The sequence below is a fragment of the Astyanax mexicanus genome, chromosome 2, assembly GCF_023375975.1.
Source record: "Astyanax mexicanus isolate ESR-SI-001 chromosome 2, AstMex3_surface, whole genome shotgun sequence".
NCBI lineage: Eukaryota > Metazoa > Chordata > Actinopteri > Characiformes > Acestrorhamphidae > Astyanax > Astyanax mexicanus.
In genome coordinates, this window is record NC_064409.1 from 66,210,000 (window position 1) to 66,228,993 (window position 18,994).

The 18,994-nt window shown below is 39.7% G+C and overlaps 1 protein-coding gene across 1 annotated transcript; it reads left to right on the plus strand.

The window, feature by feature from the left end:
- The first annotated feature begins 6,841 nt into the window (after positions 1-6,841).
- LOC125799041 (small integral membrane protein 32-like) lies at positions 6,842-9,405 on the plus strand. Its single transcript, XM_049474733.1, has 2 exons — positions 6,842-7,496; positions 8,736-9,405. The coding sequence occupies exon 2, from the start codon at positions 8,758-8,760 to the stop codon at positions 9,106-9,108; it is 351 nt and encodes a 116-aa protein (XP_049330690.1). The 5' UTR covers positions 6,842-7,496; positions 8,736-8,757; the 3' UTR covers positions 9,109-9,405.
- The last annotated feature ends 9,589 nt before the right edge of the window (positions 9,406-18,994 follow it).

Here is an 18,994-nt window from a genome sequence, read left to right on the forward strand (position 1 = left end):
GGATTCAGAAGTAGACAGAGAGATATTAGTACACTGTGGCCGTGAAGTCAACTGCGGGCTGAGATTGTAGCACAGGCTCCAGGGCTATTTTAGGAGTAAAATAAAAACATATAAAGCCTAAAGCTAACAAACTACTTGCCAGAAGGAAAGCCTAGGCTAACAATGCTAATTACTTTTCTCAAATGTTTTTATTTGATTTTAAATCATACACAATTCAGGACCTTTCTTTAGATGCTAAAATAGCGCTGATATAACCAAACAGATAATACAGTCTTAAAAAGAAAAGCCAATAAATAAATGCACAAAAGTGCATAGGACAAACAGTCCAATTCCATTTTCCCATGGAAGCTACATATGAATGTTCTGCATTGAAAAAGATGCAATTTCTCCCAGAGTCACTTGTCCAAATAAACAATAAAAATGGAACATCCTATCTATCATCTACTATTAAGCAATGTGCAAACTCACTCACATATTCAACCTTATCTACAAGATAGCACATTGCAACTGTCATGTAGGTAAGTGTTGGCATTCCCATGCAGTCCCCTGAGGTTACACTGCATAATCAATTCGAATACTTTCATCCTATGACTTTCTGTCGCCAAATGTCATGCCAATGTATGTCCAAATGTTTGTGGATACCCCTTATATTTACAATAATTTTAAGTTGTGCACATCGGTGACATTAGTAAAACACACTTAGAGAGTCCCTGTAGAGATTAGATAGAGAGTATTGCCAATGTAATAGAACATATAATAGAACAGTACTTATGTATGGAATTAGTTGGGAAGTTGGGGATTAGGTAGACTGTTCATAACTCAAAATCCTGACCTTAATAATGCTCTTGTCATTGATTGCAAACAAATTTTCACAGTAATGCTTCAAAATCTAGCAGAAAGATTTTTCTGGACAGTAGATACAGTTACTCCAAAAAAAGAGCAGGATAAACTATTTTTTAAATCCTTGGATTTGGGGAAAAAACAGTGAATAAACAGGTGTCCTAATACTTTTGCCTACATACTAAAAACTAGAATAATCCATAGTTCAGAGAACTCATTATGGCATTATTTTTTTAGTTCTACTTTATAATAAGAAAGAGGATGCAATTTGTCTGTAATAACTCTGTAGTTACACATTAACAATCCATGTATTAACATTATAAGTACTGCTAAAGTCTTGTTAAATATGAATTCCAGTTGTACAGCTAAAGTAATGTGTGATGGTGGCCCTGGGGATAGGGGCGTGGCCACTGTGACCCGGTAGTGAGGTAGCACAAAAAGACATAGACACAGGAAGTTATTTTTTACTTTGGCAAAATGCCCTCCACCACACCTAAACAAACTCAACAAAACATAGCAACAGCTCAGTGGGGCTCTGTTCACTTAACTTTTAGGTTTGTGTTCCCTCAGCCTTTCTCTTGTACCTCTGGCGTCTCTCTCGAGTGAAGGCTGTGGCAGGGACTTTATGCTGGTCCCAGCTGGCTGCCTACTCAGTCCAATGCATGCCAGCTGGGACAGACTGGGGCTGTGCGTCACAGTGTGGGGCAGACCCACAGTTCTCCCAGTCTCTGCACGTCACAAATGTCAATTTTGGCTTGTTTGATTGTCTTGTGTTTATGAATTGTCATATGCAATAGTAGATGTATGTGTGTATAATTAGTTGTGTATAAGTTCGGGTTCTCCACAGCTCTTCTCTGGCGTGTGCTGTATGTGGAGCTGTGAATGTTTTGAATACTAAAAATCATAATTCAGATTTTATCATAGGAAGATTTCAAAATTTCCTGTTATTTTTAACTGACACTAATACTCATGTGTAATTGCATAACCTGCACAAATGTAATCAATCTGAAACAATGCATAGTTCATCAGTAGTTTCACTGTTTTTAGATGAATGGTTAAATTTTAACTACACAGTTATTAGAGACACTTATTCTAGTTATAAAGTGGGACTTTGTTTTTCTTAAGAATATATATTTTGATCACACTAATTGACTAACAGCCCTCTAATCCTAGACTGATTAAGTCTTATTGGTGAGAATGAGCTGTAATTAAGTTGTTTGATTAGTGATTCTGCTTTTGCCTTTGAGCTTTTGAGAGAATGACTCAGAACCCCCAGAGAAATGTTGGCCTACAGTGTCTTCATTCTGCAATCTCCATTCCAACAGTCGCGGCTTCTGTCGCGAAACAAAGCAATCTCAGTCAGGCGTAGCATGGGGCAGATCTGATTGGCTCAGAGAGCAGCTCATGGGGGTGAAAGCGATTGAGCATCAGGACCTTATAGCCCGTAATATCCAGTATAGCTGACAAATCGGGGTAATTCCTGCACCATTGCCGGTGCACCTCCCCCCAAAGGGATGCTTACAGTGGGCTGCCTAACCTGTTACCTGGAAACTGAGCCCATTGCTTGGTGCTATTTTAGTGGCTTGCATTCACACTTGGGTCCACAGGCCTGGAGTGTGAAGCGAGGTGTAAACACGACCCATTAAAAGTTGTGAAACATGCAGAAGGGGAGAAATGGAGAAGGCTTGCTTAGGATTATGGAATTCTTACTTGGAGAATAGTGTAGGCCTTCATGGCTCGTGTCCAATGAGTCAGCGGGCCTATAGCGTCAAAGACTTATCTCTCGCGCCTCTACGGCTCCCCTGCTGAAAACATTCACAGTCATCCGCTCTTCCGCAGCCACGTGGGCGTCCGCCCTCCTCTCCTTTCCTCACCTCGTCACCGGTGGGAGCTTATGCCGTTGTTTTATGTGTTTACTGCGATTTTCCCTTCTCCTGCCTAATTATGTGTGGCACTGTCGAGCCGTATTTGAAGCAAAGAGGCGAGAGTGCTGCACGTGAACACCTCGGAACCTCGGCGGCGGTTTAATCAGCCTTCAGGTCACCCACTAAGCAGCTTCTAATGAACACTGTTGTTATTATTGTTTGGAGAGGGGAGTCTAAAAATATCCTCTAATTCTCTTTCTTTGTCTTTTTGACTCTTTCTCTTTCTGTCTTTCCTTCTATGTTGATATATAATTAAATATACTCCTTACTTCTATGCACTCCAGAGTCTGAATGCATGGTTTACCCCCAAGACCCTAGTAACCATTACTTAAGCTTCTGTATTAGATAGATCTTATTCTTTTACAGAAATAACCTTTAAATAGAAGGGGAACAGTGAGACAGCGTGCATTCTCTGTAGCCTATTAGGGATCCGATACGGTCTAATTGGACTGCTACTCCATAGAATCTGGCTTATCATCTATTAATTAACTATAAATGTATTCACATTGCTTTTTCCACACCATATTTTTAAGACTTAAAATGGGTAAGGGCCCTGTGCTTTGCTGTACAGATTGTAACAATGGTTCTGTAGACTGTAGACATTTCATTCTACATATGTTTTGGAAATGCAGTTGCTTTTGTAAACTCTGGTACTAAATTATATCCATAATGTGTGATATGCTTGTAATTTGTGTTGACAAAAAGCCTACAATGTCTCCTGATTGTGCTCACTGGTGTGTAAGTGCGTGTTCACTGCACAGATGGGTCAAAAATATACTTGTGAACCTTGATATATCAATATATTATACCGATATATTACACACAGAGTGATCTACTCTATTTTAGGCAGTGTGCCAAGTACTGCTGGGAAATGAAATCCACCATAATCTCCATAAAAGTCAGCAGAGGGTAAGATTTTCCAGGAAAACACTGCACTGACTTTGATCTTGACAAAACACAGTGGATCAACACCAGCAGATGACATGGATCTCCAAAACATCATTGACCATCAGTAAATTTAGCATTTCATTTGGAAATGAATGGACCAGAGTCTGGAGGAAGAGTAGAGAGACACACAGTCCAAGCTGCTTGTGGTCTAGTGTGAAGTTTCTGCAATCAGTGATGGTTTGGAGAGACATGTCATCTGCTGGTGTTGGTCCACTGTGTTATATCTCATTTTTGGAGATGCACTAGTATCAAAACAAAATACACCTCTGAAAAAACTAAGAGACCACTTCAGTTTCTCTGATTTTGCTATTTATAGGTAGATGTTTGAGTAAAATGAACATTGTCATTTAGGGCATTTATTTGCAGAAAATGAGAAATGACAAAAAGATGCAGAGCTTTCAGACTTTAAACAACTCAGTTTTCATGTATCCTGGCATGTTCTCCTCCACCAGTCTTACACACTGCTTTTGGATAACTTTATGCCGCTCTGGTACAAAAATTCAAGCAGTTCAGTTTGGTTTGATGGCTTGTGATCATCCATCTTCCTCTTGATTATATTCCAGAGGTTTTCAATTTGGTAAAATCAAAGAAACTCATCATTTTAAAGTGGTTTCTTATTTTTTCCAGAGCTGTATAATGTGGAGACTGGTGTATTCCTTCAGAGGTCTTTATACATCTTCAGAGATCACACTTTTCAGTTCTTCCTGATTTTCACATGTCCAGCTCACTCCATGTCTCTACACCACTTCCATGACAAGCCTCGGAGTGTTATGCAGCAAACAGGAGTGAACGAGTTTGTTTGTCACAAAGTGAAATGTAAAGAGATGTACTCGGACATCGGCGAGAGAAAGTGGGTCAGTGTTGATGCTGTACCATCGAGAATCAGCAGCGAAGGTACAGCGTGCCTGTAGCAAACTGCAGCTATAGCAAGCCCTATGGCAGGAGAAGTGTCACTAGTTACACAACCTTAAAGCTGATCTCTTAAACCCCCCACACGCACCCCATACATCTCCTCCCCCTCCTAATGTATATATACAGTACTGTGCAAAAGTTTTAGGCACCAAAGCAAATTACACTTATTTGTTTTTCTCAGCAATATGAGTGTTTTTACCTGAAAAACACCACATATTATTTAAACAGATGCAAATAAACATACATACAGTAAAACATAACAAGGAATTCTAATTTTTAACTAAGTATCCTGTAAGCCAAGCTGAAGAACTAGGTATAGTTCCTGATTTCTCCTGGATGCTCCTCAGCCAGCATGTGTATATTATGTTCAGTTCCATCAGCAGCTCACCTGATTTCCCAAATTTACCAATTTACCAAACCAGGTGTTGATAATATGATGAGAACTAGAATTAACTCTATTAAACTCAGATGAGGAGAGAATAGGAGGTGTTTTAAAGCAAACAGTGATGTTAAAGCTCTGCTTTTTGTAAAATTGCTGTTTGTATGTATTGTAATGCTAGTGTTTTACTGAGCTTATAAACACTTACTTCACAGATATGATTATTACACTTATTCTTTAATGAAATTCCCACAGGGGCCTAAACATTTGCACAATACTGTATCCCATGGATATTCGTGCAAATTTGTTAAAAATGTGCTTCTGTTGGCTCGTTTGGTGCTTTAACATTTGCTTTTTTATACGTAAGATGTTTACACACTGTGACTAGGTGTTTGTGTTCACACTCACACATTCACGCCGTGGTCACCCATGGCTCTGCCTGTTTCCTGTGCTGGACCGTAACAGATGCAGACAGATTTTTCACCTGTGTTCTGCTTGTGCCCCCACAGCAAGTGAAGTTAAACTGCACACATTTTGTCCTTCCTCCAGATACTCTGAAACTGCATGTTGATATCTGCGCTGACCATCTGTACTTCTGGTGAGGTTGTTCGAGTCCCCTGTCCTTGCACTCCTCCCAAATGTACTCTGAGCTGCTTGAAGGCAGGAGCTGATGAATTTTCATGAACTCGGCCTCTGATAATACAAATTCAGCATTCTGACAATCGCTAAATCTGAGCAGCTTTGAGGTCTTTGTGGCCTGACCTTCCCTCTAACTGCAGTCTCATGCTCAATGTCAGACACTTTTTTATGCTAGTTTAGCGTTACACTTTTGTTTTAGATTCTTTTTTATTGTATCATGTTTCTATTGAAGGACAGAAGCAAGTATTTAGTTTAGTACACCAGTTAAACATTATATCTCCTTCCTTTTTTTCTTCATCACTCCCAGCCTATAGTCTGGCTCTAGAAAAAAATAAGAGACCACTTAAAAATTACAAGTTTCTTTAATTTGACCAAATTGAAAACATCTGGAATATAATCAAGAGGAAGATGGATGATCACAAGCCATCAAACCAAGCTGAACTGCTTGAACTTTTGCACCAGAAGTGGAATAAAGTTATCCAAAAGCAGTGTGTGAGACTGGTGGAGGGGAACATGGCAAGATGCATGAAAACTGTGATTAAAAACCAAGGGTATTTATGAAGGGACACCAATGTGTGAGGGATGGGAATGTTTCACTTTATTTAATCTCTTGTTTTATAAAGTATTTCTGCTCTTTCAAGTATTTTTGGTCTTAGGTTGCCAAATAGAAAAGAAAAGAAGATCATCTGAAATTATGGATTTTTCAGATTGTCAGCAACAAGTCCAAAGGCCAGAATCCAGGAGAACACAGTAATTCACAACAAGAATTCAAATACACACATGAACATAACCATGAGGAACACCAAATTGTGAAGGGTGGGATTACTCCATCACTTTATTTAATCTCTTGTTTTATAAGGTCTATTCAGTCTCCAAACGGAAGCAGCTGTTGTTCTTCTTTAGCACAATGATTTGGCAGAACTTGGTGTACTGCAGACAGCCCTACCTTACCCTGCAACCCCAGTCTGACCCTTCAGCTGTCAGCTTCTCTATCTGTCCTTCTTAAATCTCAGCGAGACATTCCACACTGCCCTAACGCTCCTCTACTCACTTGCTCTCAAATTGAAGAGCCTGTCTGGAGGAAAAAAAGGGAGGCGCGTCACGCGTTTCTTCAGCATAGCCTCCACCTTCTCTTCTCCTCTACCATTCCTCCCTTCTCTCTCTCTCTCTCTCTCTCTCTCTCTCTCTCTCTCTCTCTCTCTCTCTCTCTCTCTCTCTCTCTCTCTCTCTCTCTCTCTCTCCTCTTCTCGTGCCCCTGCGCACTCTCCACTCGCGGCGCGGTGAGAAAGCGGACACACAGAGCGCGTGCGAGGAGGAGCTGGTGAATCTTCTTTCTCTTTTTCTTGTTGTTGTTTTTTATCTATCAGTCCTCCGTCAGGCGGACCCGGATCGATATGAGCGTCTGCGGTGCCGGGCGATGACGGGCGTGCGCGCGAGACGCATCGACGTTTTCCCGGCGATGAAAAAGCTGCAGAGCGCGCAGGATGGTCTCGAGACCTAGGCGACCTACGCGTCCTCCGGCAGCGCGCGCTCCTGTTTTGCGTGAAGGCTGTGCGCGGAGCACGATACGCAGCAATTCTCGCGCGTGCGGTCACGTCTAGGCAAGGTGAAGAAACGTGACTGAAACATCTGTCCGATTATCCACCGGGGATCCACCGGCACCAAACCGTTCAGAATGCGGACCGCGCCGCGCGCGCGGGGGAGCCATGGCTGAACCGCTGCGGTCGTCGTCTACTGCTGTGTCCCACGCGGAGGCGGAGAAGCTCCCCGCTTGAGTCGCTCCAGGAGGGAAGAGGAGGGTGTCCGTGAAATGCGCGCCTCACCAGATCTCTGCTGGACACTACGCACAGAAAGTGAGTGCCAAATAAAACCGGATTCAGAAAGTTATGGTGTGAACACGTAATGGATGCAATAGAGAAGTGTAGTATTTTAACATTTGCTTATTTCGCTCTTTCAGGATTTGTTCAAATACCGAATTGAATTTTAAGAACTTAAGTCAATTGAATTTCAGTATAATTAAAGCAAACTTAAAGCAACAAACCACTTTTTTCATCATTACACTGTCCACTACATGTTTTAATATGTAAAGCAGCATATTTGTAAAGACTATTTAAAAGCCTATTTTGTCTGTTTTGTTTTAAATTACCTCGTAAAACGTATTTTTTTATTTGTTGCTTCAGGGCAACCGTATGCAGTTAGATCACAAGGCAATCATGCTGAAGCAGTGGTTCTAATTTCAAAAGAGAAAATAAGTTGAAGAGAAAATAATTATTTAATTAAAGGTAACCAAATTATTTGACCCGAATTAAAGCGGATTTAATTAATCTAAACAGAATATAAATAAACTGTATTGACCAGAACTAATCTGAATTAATCTGAACTCAACTGAACTGAGTTTAAGTGATCTGGTCTAATCTGCAATGAGTTGAATTAAACTGGATTCAAATACACTAAAGGGAATTCAAAAGAAGTAAACTGCACTGCTTTGTATTTAAGTGGACTGAATTGAACCAATATAAATTTTATTCAATTGAACTAAACTGACCTGGTGTGAATTAAACTGGATTGATTTAAACTATTCTACATTGAATTCAACCTAATTGAACTGTACTAAACTGGTTTGAATTGAACTAATAAAAAACTCATTTATACTAATCTGGACTGAAAGTAAAACGCATTGCATTAAAACTGAATTCAATTTAACTGACTTATACTGAATCCAGATAATTATATCCATTTGGGTTTATCCACAATGGTTCTATGTACGGACTAATGTGCTCATGGAATGGAACCAATTTAAAATGCTAGTAATATAACCATATAGATTGAAAAACATAACGCATTCACGAGAAAACTATTAACCTAGGAGCACATGTTTGTCTGGTTGTTTTCTGTGTGTTTTAGTGGGATCGCTATGTATTTTATTGACAGTTATATTAAAGTATTTTATTCTTTGTGTTTGTATATTGTGTGATAGCTCGTGCCAGTCCCATAGATTTAGAACTTATCTGAAGGTACACTCTCACGTGGTGTGTTGATGGTAACGCGCACTTTGTTCTCCATTTGTTTTTTTATTTGTGTTTCTCCTCCAGCCTGACGCAGCTCGCGCTCATCATGCTCCGCCAAGTGCTCCTGAACTCCACGGCGGCGGCGCGCGGCTTGGACGCGATGAGCCACACGCACGCGCCGCCGCCGCTCAACGTCTCCCTGCACGCGCCCGTGAGCGTGTCCGCGCTGCTGAAGCCCTCGGGGCGCGGCGGCGGCGCAGGAGGAGGGGGCGCGGGGGGGCTGCGCGAGGGCGAGTATAGCAAGCCAGACCTGGCCACGTACGTGGTGATGTGCCTCGTGCTCTTCCTGCTCGTGCTGCTCATCGTGCTCTTCATCAACTGTCAGCTCCGCAACTCCTTCTTCGCTTCCATGCCTTACGACCGTTCCCTGCGCGAGGCCCGCAGCTCCTATAAGTGAGGCGCGAGGAGGCGCGGGACCGACAGATGGATACTGATGGTGCCGTGACCCACACGGAGGCTTTGCGGTGTTTAATAATGAGGAGACTAGCTTGCCTGAGGGGAAGTCAAGGGCTCAGACTGACGCTCTTCTTTAACTTTCTTTATCTCCCTAAAGGTGAAGGAACACTTGGTATGAGTGCACTGTAAAGTCACGCTACATGTCCGTCAGCTTTTATCCCATGTCGTGTGAACAGTGTAACACTGATTCTTTTCTTGTAATGGTGTAAATCCATCATTAAACCTTACCTGTACTATATCCCAATCAGTTCCCTCAGGACTCACTGAAGAACCAGCAATCACAAGTGTGAAAGTAGGCCTCACACCTTGGGCACTATCTTACACCCTGCACAAGGCCTGCTGCCATGCTCATTCTATCTTATACCCCACCAGCAGCCTATTTGCACACCTTCCACCTGTATTGTTTAAATAGCAACAGTGCTTGTGAATACATCTACATCGATGGGCGAAGGAGTCTCAAAATTGGGTGTGTTCAGGTAAATGTCTGCCTTATTGCTATCTTGGCAATGGAAAACACAGGTGCAACACTGACTGAAAATAACCTAAAAAACATAGGTCAACAGCCATTTAAATAGCAATCGGCAAAGTTACAGTACACCTGGCTCTTAAAGGGAATGGCAAGTGACACAAGACATACTTTTCCCATCAAAAACACACTGATACACCCTAAATCAAGCTCAACACCAAAAACACAAAGTCTGGACTTGTATGCTTCTTAGGTAAATTGTTCTTGACAAGTTACCTTTTCATTACCATTACCCTTGCAAGAATAGAAGACATTTATTGAGATGTTGTGTACTTGATATTTTATTATATTAAATTATACTACTGTACAGTATAACAGTAAAACCCTATCCTAGTTAGTCACTAATATCAAACTCTAACCAGCTTAGCTATGGCTACCACATGTCTCACAACATAATAGTGTAAACAATCATTGTTTGTATAAAAAGAACAAAGATTCAACAACTCTACAAATTCCTTAGTTGGGGGCAGCACGGTGGCGCGGTGGGTAGCACTTCCGCCTCACAGCAAAACGGCCTGGGTTCGATTCCCGGCTGGGGCGTCCCGAGTCTTTCTGTGTGGAGTTTGCACGTTCTCCCCGTGTCTGCGTGGGTTTCCTCCGGGTTCTCCGGTTTCCTCCCACAGTCCAAAAACGGCACATTCAGGCTAATTGGAACTTGATTGAAATTGCCCCTTAGGTGTGAGTGAATGTGTCTGTGTGTCTGTCTGTGTCTGTCTGCCTTGCGATGGCTTAGATCGTAGAACCTTGTGATTAGACAGTACCTTTCCTGCCGCGAAATAGCCGACGAGCTGATGTGGCGTTAAACTCAACTACCCAACCCAAATTCCTTAGTTCCTTTATTTAAATGTAATAACTTAAACAGGTATAATTTTGGGTCTACCAGCATGTCAGAATCGAATTAGCATTGAAAGCTGTTGAGTAATTTCATTAATTAAGGCACCAACCAATGCATCCTTGGTTTTATGAGCAGAAAAACATCAGGATATATTACCTGTTCTTGGTAAATGTGTTCTAGAGTATTGGAATGCAATTTAGGCAGTTTAAAATTATGTAAAGAAATAACACAAGGACACAAAAACACAAAAGAATGTATATCGAGAATGTATATGCCCTCTACGGTCCTTTTTAGTTTTGTACCAAGTGAAAATAATAATACTTACTATACAGTATAACATGTGTAGTGTACTTAAAAGTGTCAAAATGGACACAAATATCCACAATACATACTTTTGAGTTTGGTTATGATGGACACTCCACTATGGCTGTATCTCAACTGCATACAACACAGAAATACTATAAGCTCTATTAGTTCTATATACAATTATTTAATTATTGTATTAACCAGTTTCGTAAGTAATGAAGCGTGGCTGGTTAAACATACATTACTGCAAGTAATTGAGTGTACTCACCCACACTACAACCCTCACACTCAAAAACTAGTTTAAGTAGTATTAATAATAAATATGGAATTGGGATTCACCACTAGAGGCTGTAGCTGCAATCCAAAGCTAGGCTGCAGCTGAGTTAGTCTGCACTTCTCGTTCGCTAGGTCAAATAGTATGGATCCTTTGTATGCAGCCTGGATTGCAGCCTACCACTGATGTAGAGTGATGCACTTTCACTACACAAAGGTTGTGATAGGTCTGAAATGAGCTGTTCTCTTCTTTTTTTTTTACAGCAAACAAATCTTGGAAAAATAGTCTGGGCTGCTGTTTCACAAATCATGTTTATGACTTTAAGTGCTGTTAAAATACCAGCAAAGAAAAATCTCATCACGCTGTAGTAATATGATAGAAAATTAGTCTATTAGTCAGTGCAGCATTGTTTAGCTTCCACTAGACATGGCAAAATTAAGTGTGGCTCCTTTTCCCTGGCCATTGCATATACCTACTGAGGCATTTACTCCTGCTGGGTTGGTTAAGATATAGCTTTTATTTTCCCAATGTATCTGTTTCATTTAACCTAGGTATAGACTATACTATGCCACCAGTATTAGTGTAGCACTCACCATAAATATTTCTATATCCTCCTGAGACACTGCGTCCTCATATGGGGACGTTACATTTCTGGGTCTCTGCATTATGATTTTATTTTTAAAGATGTCCCTTTGGACTCATATGGAGACACTAAATGGTCGCATGATAACATTACACTCAATTGATTGAAAAAAAGATTGCGGGAATCCCAGTCAAAAGTTTCTACAGCCAGTCTAGACAGAAACATGGGCCAGATAAAAATTCTCATCAAATTTTATGTGTAAAACGAGTTTATTGACTTACTGTAGAAAGCTTTAGAAAGCTGTGGACTGATTAACTCCTTCTTAAGGACAAAAGGTTGAAGTAAACTACTGTACCCAAATGAGGACACTAATTTTTGGCCAAAAATCACTTATGTTCGGTTCTACTAATCCCAAATAGCTAGGAGAAATGAAAAATGCACACCAAGCAAAAGTCCAGGTCTCAGGAGGATATTTGTAAAGATAAAATAGCTCTTTTAGCCATTCAGGATGACAACATAAAAAAAGTAGTTCATTTGTTAATGTATCTAATGAACTGGCAAGCATTTTATAGTAGTGATTTAAATTTGGTGCAAGACTGAGGTGTGTCTATACTCTCACTATACTCTCAGTGTTCCAAAACCTGTAAATGATAATCTGACATACATTCAGAAAAACATTATTTTTTATAACTGGCCTTTTATCCTTTCTGCATTGTTTCTATCAACAATTTTGGGTTGCATTTTTTAAGAAAGCGTATCAAACTACAAACTACAGCAATATTTCCTTAATACAGCTGTTTATGTAGCTGTTTATAAAGTATGCCAAAAGTCATGGGACAGGAACTGGTTTTGTGTCCTATGAGTTTTGCCATGTCAATTGGAGGCTTAAGTATGGATGAATGGATGGATGGATGAATTGGCAACATTTTGACAAGGTTTTATGGAGGTTATCTTGAAACATTACAGAAATAATGTTCCAAGAATGTTCTAAAAAACGTGTGACATGATAATAGTTTGCATGACAATGTTATTAGAACATTTCTCACATAATGTTCCCAGCTAGATGAATACAAAACATTATTTAAATGTTAAAAAGTAACATTAAATTAAACTTTTCTTAGAACATTCAGATTATATGACAGCTTGAACGTTCTAAGAATGTCAATTGAATGTCAACTGTAATGTTCTACTAACCAAAAACTGTTAGCTGAGGACCTGCAGGACATGCATATTGGGTTTCCTGTTATTGGGTTTCCTCCTAAAACTACTGAAGAGTTAAATAAAAAAAAAACAGATGAAGGTGTGTTTAAAGGATAGTGCTTATCCCTTTCTGCAAATAAGCTCTTAAATTTTTTATTGATATCTGTTACAGTAAACCAGCTAGCATTTAGAGGTGCAGTCCAAGCAAAAGCGGCATTTAATATATTATTTATCATTTTATTATTATATTCAGTACCCTCTGGTTTCACAGAATTCATCGTATATTTAATGCATTTGTTTTCATTGTTGGTGATCTCTCACTATAATTCCAGCATGCTACAAAGAGTCACTGATGTAGCACTGATGCAGAGGCTAATAAATACAGACATGATAGTTGGCTTCCTCACAGTAACATTAACTATCTGACTATCTGACAATCTGACGCATAAAAAAATCTCAGTGCTGGCTCTCATACAGGCCAATGCAATCCACAGTGCTAGCAGTTTTTCAAAAGTTTCTCTGACCTTCAAGGTATTTCATCAGAAGGTGGTTATCTAGTCTTTAAACCAGAGACTTTAGCGCTCAGGGCTGCCAGTGCTCTGTTTTAAAGAAGCAGACAGCATGTTTATAGCAGATGTAACGGGGGTTAGCTTTCTCATTTTTTTATGGCAGAGAATCTGTTTGTAGAGTCTAAGGTGTCTGAGTTAACCTCTTGTGTTGAGGAAGTGCATTTCATGACTGAAATATAAAACACTGCCTACATTGAAAATTCACTACATAAAGTAAAGCACAGTCTGAGAAGTACCCACAGGTTATGTCTGAAAGAGAGTCAAATATAGCCTGTTTTTAAATGTTCACACTGTTTATTAGCATCAATAATGATGAAGTGTGAACAATTAAATGCACAATTAAAACAGATACAATTCCAATCACAGGGTATTCTGAGATTCATTTAAAGCCGAAAACAAACAGATTGAACCAGATACTTCAGAAGGTAGTCTGATACACATTTAGAACAGACACAAATCAGATCCCTTTAATCACTTCAGAAGGTGGCCTGAGACAGAGTTCAAACAGATACAAACAGAATACTTCAGAAGGTCGTCTGAGACACATTTAAAAGAAAGACCAACCGATTAAAGCAACGCTCTAGAAGGTATTCTGAGATGCATTTAAATCCAAAAACAAACGGATTGAACCAGATACTTCAGAAGGTAGTCTGAGACACATTTAAAACAGACACAAATCCGATCTCTTAAATCACTTCAGGAGGTGGTTTGAGACACATTTTCAAACAGATACATTTTAATTGAAACAGATTCTTTAAAAGGAGGTCTGAGACAGTGTTCAAACAGAAACAGGTAACAGAACCAGGTAAACGTAGACTGAGGTAGTCTGAGACACATTTAAAACAGATACAATCTGATAACTTAAACCACTTCAGGAGATGGTCTGAGGCACATTTAAAACAGATGCGAATCTGATTACTCAAACAAATTCAGAAGGTGATGTGAGACACATTTAAAATAAATACAAACAGACTGAAAAAGGGGAAAAAGGTGGCCTGAAATGCATTAAAATAGACACATATTTGATCACTCAAACCACTTCAAGAGGTGATCTGAGACACATTTAAACAGATATAAATCTGAACATTCTGGTTTCTTCAGGACATGGTTTGAGACACATTTAAAACAGATTTCATAAGGACTTTAGGAGGGGATCTGAGATGCATTTAAAACAGAGACAAACCCGGTCACTCAAACGACTTCACACAGAATTTTGAGACATGTTTGATACAAATTATAGCAGTGTAAACACATCAGTTTCTCTGAGACAGATTCAGAAGCCAAAACTCATGCAATTGGCAAATTTGCATATTCCATCCCACACAACTTTCAGATTACCTACTGACTAACAGGATATACATTTGATTGCCAAGTTTACCAAGTGTAAACTCATATGGCCAAAATCTTACCAGAATATTAATCCAGATTGCAGCAGTTGCATACAGTGACCACGTTTAAATGGAGTCTACATGTTCATTGAACACCAGTATATCTTTGCAATGATGAATGCAATGATTCCCAGTGTTTAATGGCCGTTATGTGAAGATGATAAAAGCATGAAGAATTATTCCAATCTTCCTTCTGCCAGCACAGATCATGAGCGGGCTTATCACTGTTTTACGCCCAAATTGCTTGGAGCGCTCATTCAGTTAGCAGTCTTGCTCTTCTTCTTTTTTAATTACAGTGTCTTTTTGCAGTGATGTGCGTGGCTCTGATGAGGATGTGCATATGCTGGGAGGGAGATTAGCCCGGTCTATCTCTGCGTTCCTGGCTCCCACACAACACAAGGCGCCGTGCCCTGATAAAGATCACACTATCCGCTCTAATCCGCCTCCAGCTTAGCATCACATGCGCTGAAAAGCAGGTGTGACACGCCATAGAAAACGACTGACTGATAAAGAAATGGGACTGAAGGGGATCGAGTTTTGGAATTCGTGAGAACGTAAGGCCCAGGCTCATTTTACAGTCGTTTATTTCACTAGCATTTTCTACTAAACTTTCAGGGGGGAAGGGAGCAATGGAGCATGCTTAATGGCTATAGGCTTCATAATGGGCCTCATTAAAAATGTCGGACTGCCCTTTGACTGGCCTTATATCAGCAGCAGCGTGCAGTGCATCAATGATCAGCTCTCCTTAAGAGCATTACTGTGGCCTATAGAGTATGGATTTGTGGGTGTGGGTGTGTGTGCCTCATTGTGAGGACCGAATAGCCCCAGGATAAATAATGGTGAGAATCGACGGGTCCCTATAAAAGGAAAACACACGTTTTTAATAATGAATATAAAAGCACGAAGAAGAATCACTCAATCACCTTTTGTGTGGCACACATACGCATTCGACTTCCACCTTTAACAACATTGATGCACATACACACACACACAAACACACTGGTGACCACACATACACACACATTGTACCCAGAGGACGTGGTGCATCCCTAGTTGTGGTGCTATGGGGGGGTTAGTTTGCCTTGCTCAGGGTCACTTCATAGTCATGTTCTGTCAGTTTATGGAATCAAACCAGCAACCTTCAGGTCAGAAGGCTGCTTGTCCAAACTTTGGGGCATGGCTCCACTTTTATATGCAGTTTTTCAAAATTGAAAAATGTACCTAAGTGCAAAGGGTTTCCTTTAAATCCTAAGGTTAGGCTTAAAGTCTGAGCAAAATGTCTTTGAGTATGTCATAGAGCCATGTCTATAGCAGTCAATGAGCTCTCACCAGGAGGTACACTATCTACAGGGGTTGGACAATGAAACTGAAGCTGAAATGAAATTTCAGACAGCATCCTTTTGCATTCACAGTTAATCCTGTTGGATGTGGTTTGTCCTTCTTCTTGGTGGTATGCTGACATTAACCCTGGATACCGTGGCACTTGATACATCACAAAGACTTGCTATCTTGGTCACCCATAATGTTGTGTGCATTGCAATATTTTGAGCAAAACTGTGCTCTTATCCTGCTAATTGAACCTTAACACTCTGCTCTTACTGGTGCAATGTGCAATTAATGAAGATTGGCCACCAGGCTTCTCCAATTTAACCATGAAACCTCCCACACTAAAGTGACAGGTGTTTCAGTTTTATTGTCCAACCCCTGTAAATAGGGCAGATGGGAAGCTCCTTTATGTATTCTTATGGAAACACCCAAAGTCTTGATCAAAAAGAAAAAAAGAGACAAAATAAAACATGAAAACCCCCCTCAGAGACAGGAATTCGAAACATGCATGTATGTGTTTGTATCCACACAAGTGTGTGCATGTGTGTAATAGGTCTATTTTTAAATCGCCTGCCAAAGATCAGCCAACGTGAAGGCTCAATCCTGGTGATGCAGCTACGGTATCATTACTGCCTGCAGAGAAAAGAGTGCACAGAGGCACACCAATGCATCACAGAACATGCCCACACTGTTGCGCATGTGCGCAGATGTGGGTGGATTGAGGGGGGTGAAGGGAAGCGTGTAAATGGAAATGGAAATGAGTGCAGAAGAAATGATAATACTTAATCGCATCAACTGGAAAGAAACCAAAATAAAACTGGGTTGAGTCAGCACATTTTTTTTCACAAGGAGAGAGTGCTATGGACAATATGGTGTTGAATTTGCATGAGCAGAGTGACAGTGGCTGTTTCTCAGCTGTAAAAAAAACGACTGGTTTGCCAGAGATATCTCTTTCTGTCAGGCTTAGGTTTCTGTTGAATGTTAATTCTAGCCTGGACCAAATGAAGTGAACATAAGGCAGACGTCAGCAGGATTTCACCTGCTGTTCTTTAGAGTTTGAAATGAAGTCAAAAGGAACATGATTTGAGTTATGCTTCTGAAAATTATTCTGGTTATATGTTTAGTTTGTAACGGCAACTTGGTTTAAGCTTATGGATGTGTCATGTATGGATGTTGAGAACTAGGTAGAGCAGTCGCAACCATCTGATAGCTTCTCAAGCTCCCAGGAATACTTTTTAAAAAGATCCAGGATCTACTGCATCAGAATACAAACTAATGAGTTTCTGTAGTATGAAACTTTATATACGTTAATATGATAATGATACATGCAATATTAAAACAAAAGTGGATTGCGTGGGGAAACAGTACAATTAAAAGAAGTTTCTAGTACCATCTTGAGCTTCCTGTGGCACATTTGCCCAGATTGTTGCAGCTGGGTCTGTAGATCCTGTAAACTCTTGATAAAAATGAAAAAAGAATTAACTATAAATCTGTTGATAAGGGAAATGCTAGAAACCCCTTGCTGTGTATGGGCAAGCATTATCATGCTATAAAATAAAAGAAGGCAGATGGATGTCCTGCAATTAGAGGCTATACAGATGTACATGTAGTTGTCCTGCACATATTACTGAGCTTTTAGTGTCCCAAACAGAACCTAGATTCATTGTAAAAGATGACATGCTTCCAGTCTGTAGCAGTCCAAGTAGCCTCTGAGAGCATTTTATAGGGCAGTGAGGGAAAAAAATGCTATCCTATGGCAAGACCCAGTGTCTAATCAGGCCAGACCTATAATCATTTACATATCTGCTTGAAACAGAGTTATATGTTGAATTTTGCAGCCTATTTTTGTAAGTGTATGCACACTTAGAAAAGTAAGTACAGATTTGTACTTAAAAGAGTACAAAGCTTGTTGCCAGGGCTGTACCTTATATTGAGGTACAAAAAAGTACCTTCCAGTGAAAGTCCTTTTTTGTACCCATGTTTTTATGCCAGTAAAGATTATAAAGATTATAAACATTATCATCAACTAAATATGTGTCTTCATGATGCAAAAGTGTCTGGCTCTCAAATAAAAAAGTGTGCAAATAAAATATATATTGTTTATTAGTACAGTGGTACAGAATACTGAATGTACCCTTTGACTGGTTAAATGGTACAAATTTGTACTTATTGCTGTTAGAAATTACTTTGTACTTCAGAGGGAACAAATCTGACCCTGTAAAGACCAATATTGTACATTTGAGGGTACAATTATGAACAGTGTACCTTTGAGTAAAAAAAAAAATACTCCTTTCATACCTCTGTTTTTTTAAAGTGTGTAAATTATTAACTATAATTGTCTCCAACACTACTATAATAAACACATCATGAGTTATAATGCATCATTTATAAGTTACAGGAAAAGTAAATATCAACAAAAATGTAAAAAACAAACAAACAAAAAAACTAAAAACAAATCAAATATAATATAATGGCTGTAAACCACTTTCTTAAATGCCAGTTCTGGGAAGCTTCACATTTTAAGCATCCTCTGTTTTAGCACATCTGTTCAGGCTCATAAGGTAAATACCAAGTCCTTTATAAGGGGAATGGACTGTGTGTTTAGAGATCCAGGAGATGTAAGTAATAGGGTAGAGATTTATTGTTCTGTACGATGGTTTGGGGTATTCAACAAGATGGATTTCACAGTTTCTTCTAATTTCTATCATAAGTTTTTTTTTGCTTTGCTGCTGATTTTAAGATTTAAGAGGATCTACAAGTTAAGTTGTATTAATATAAATGAGTATACATAAGTATAAAATTGATGACAAAAAAAAGAGA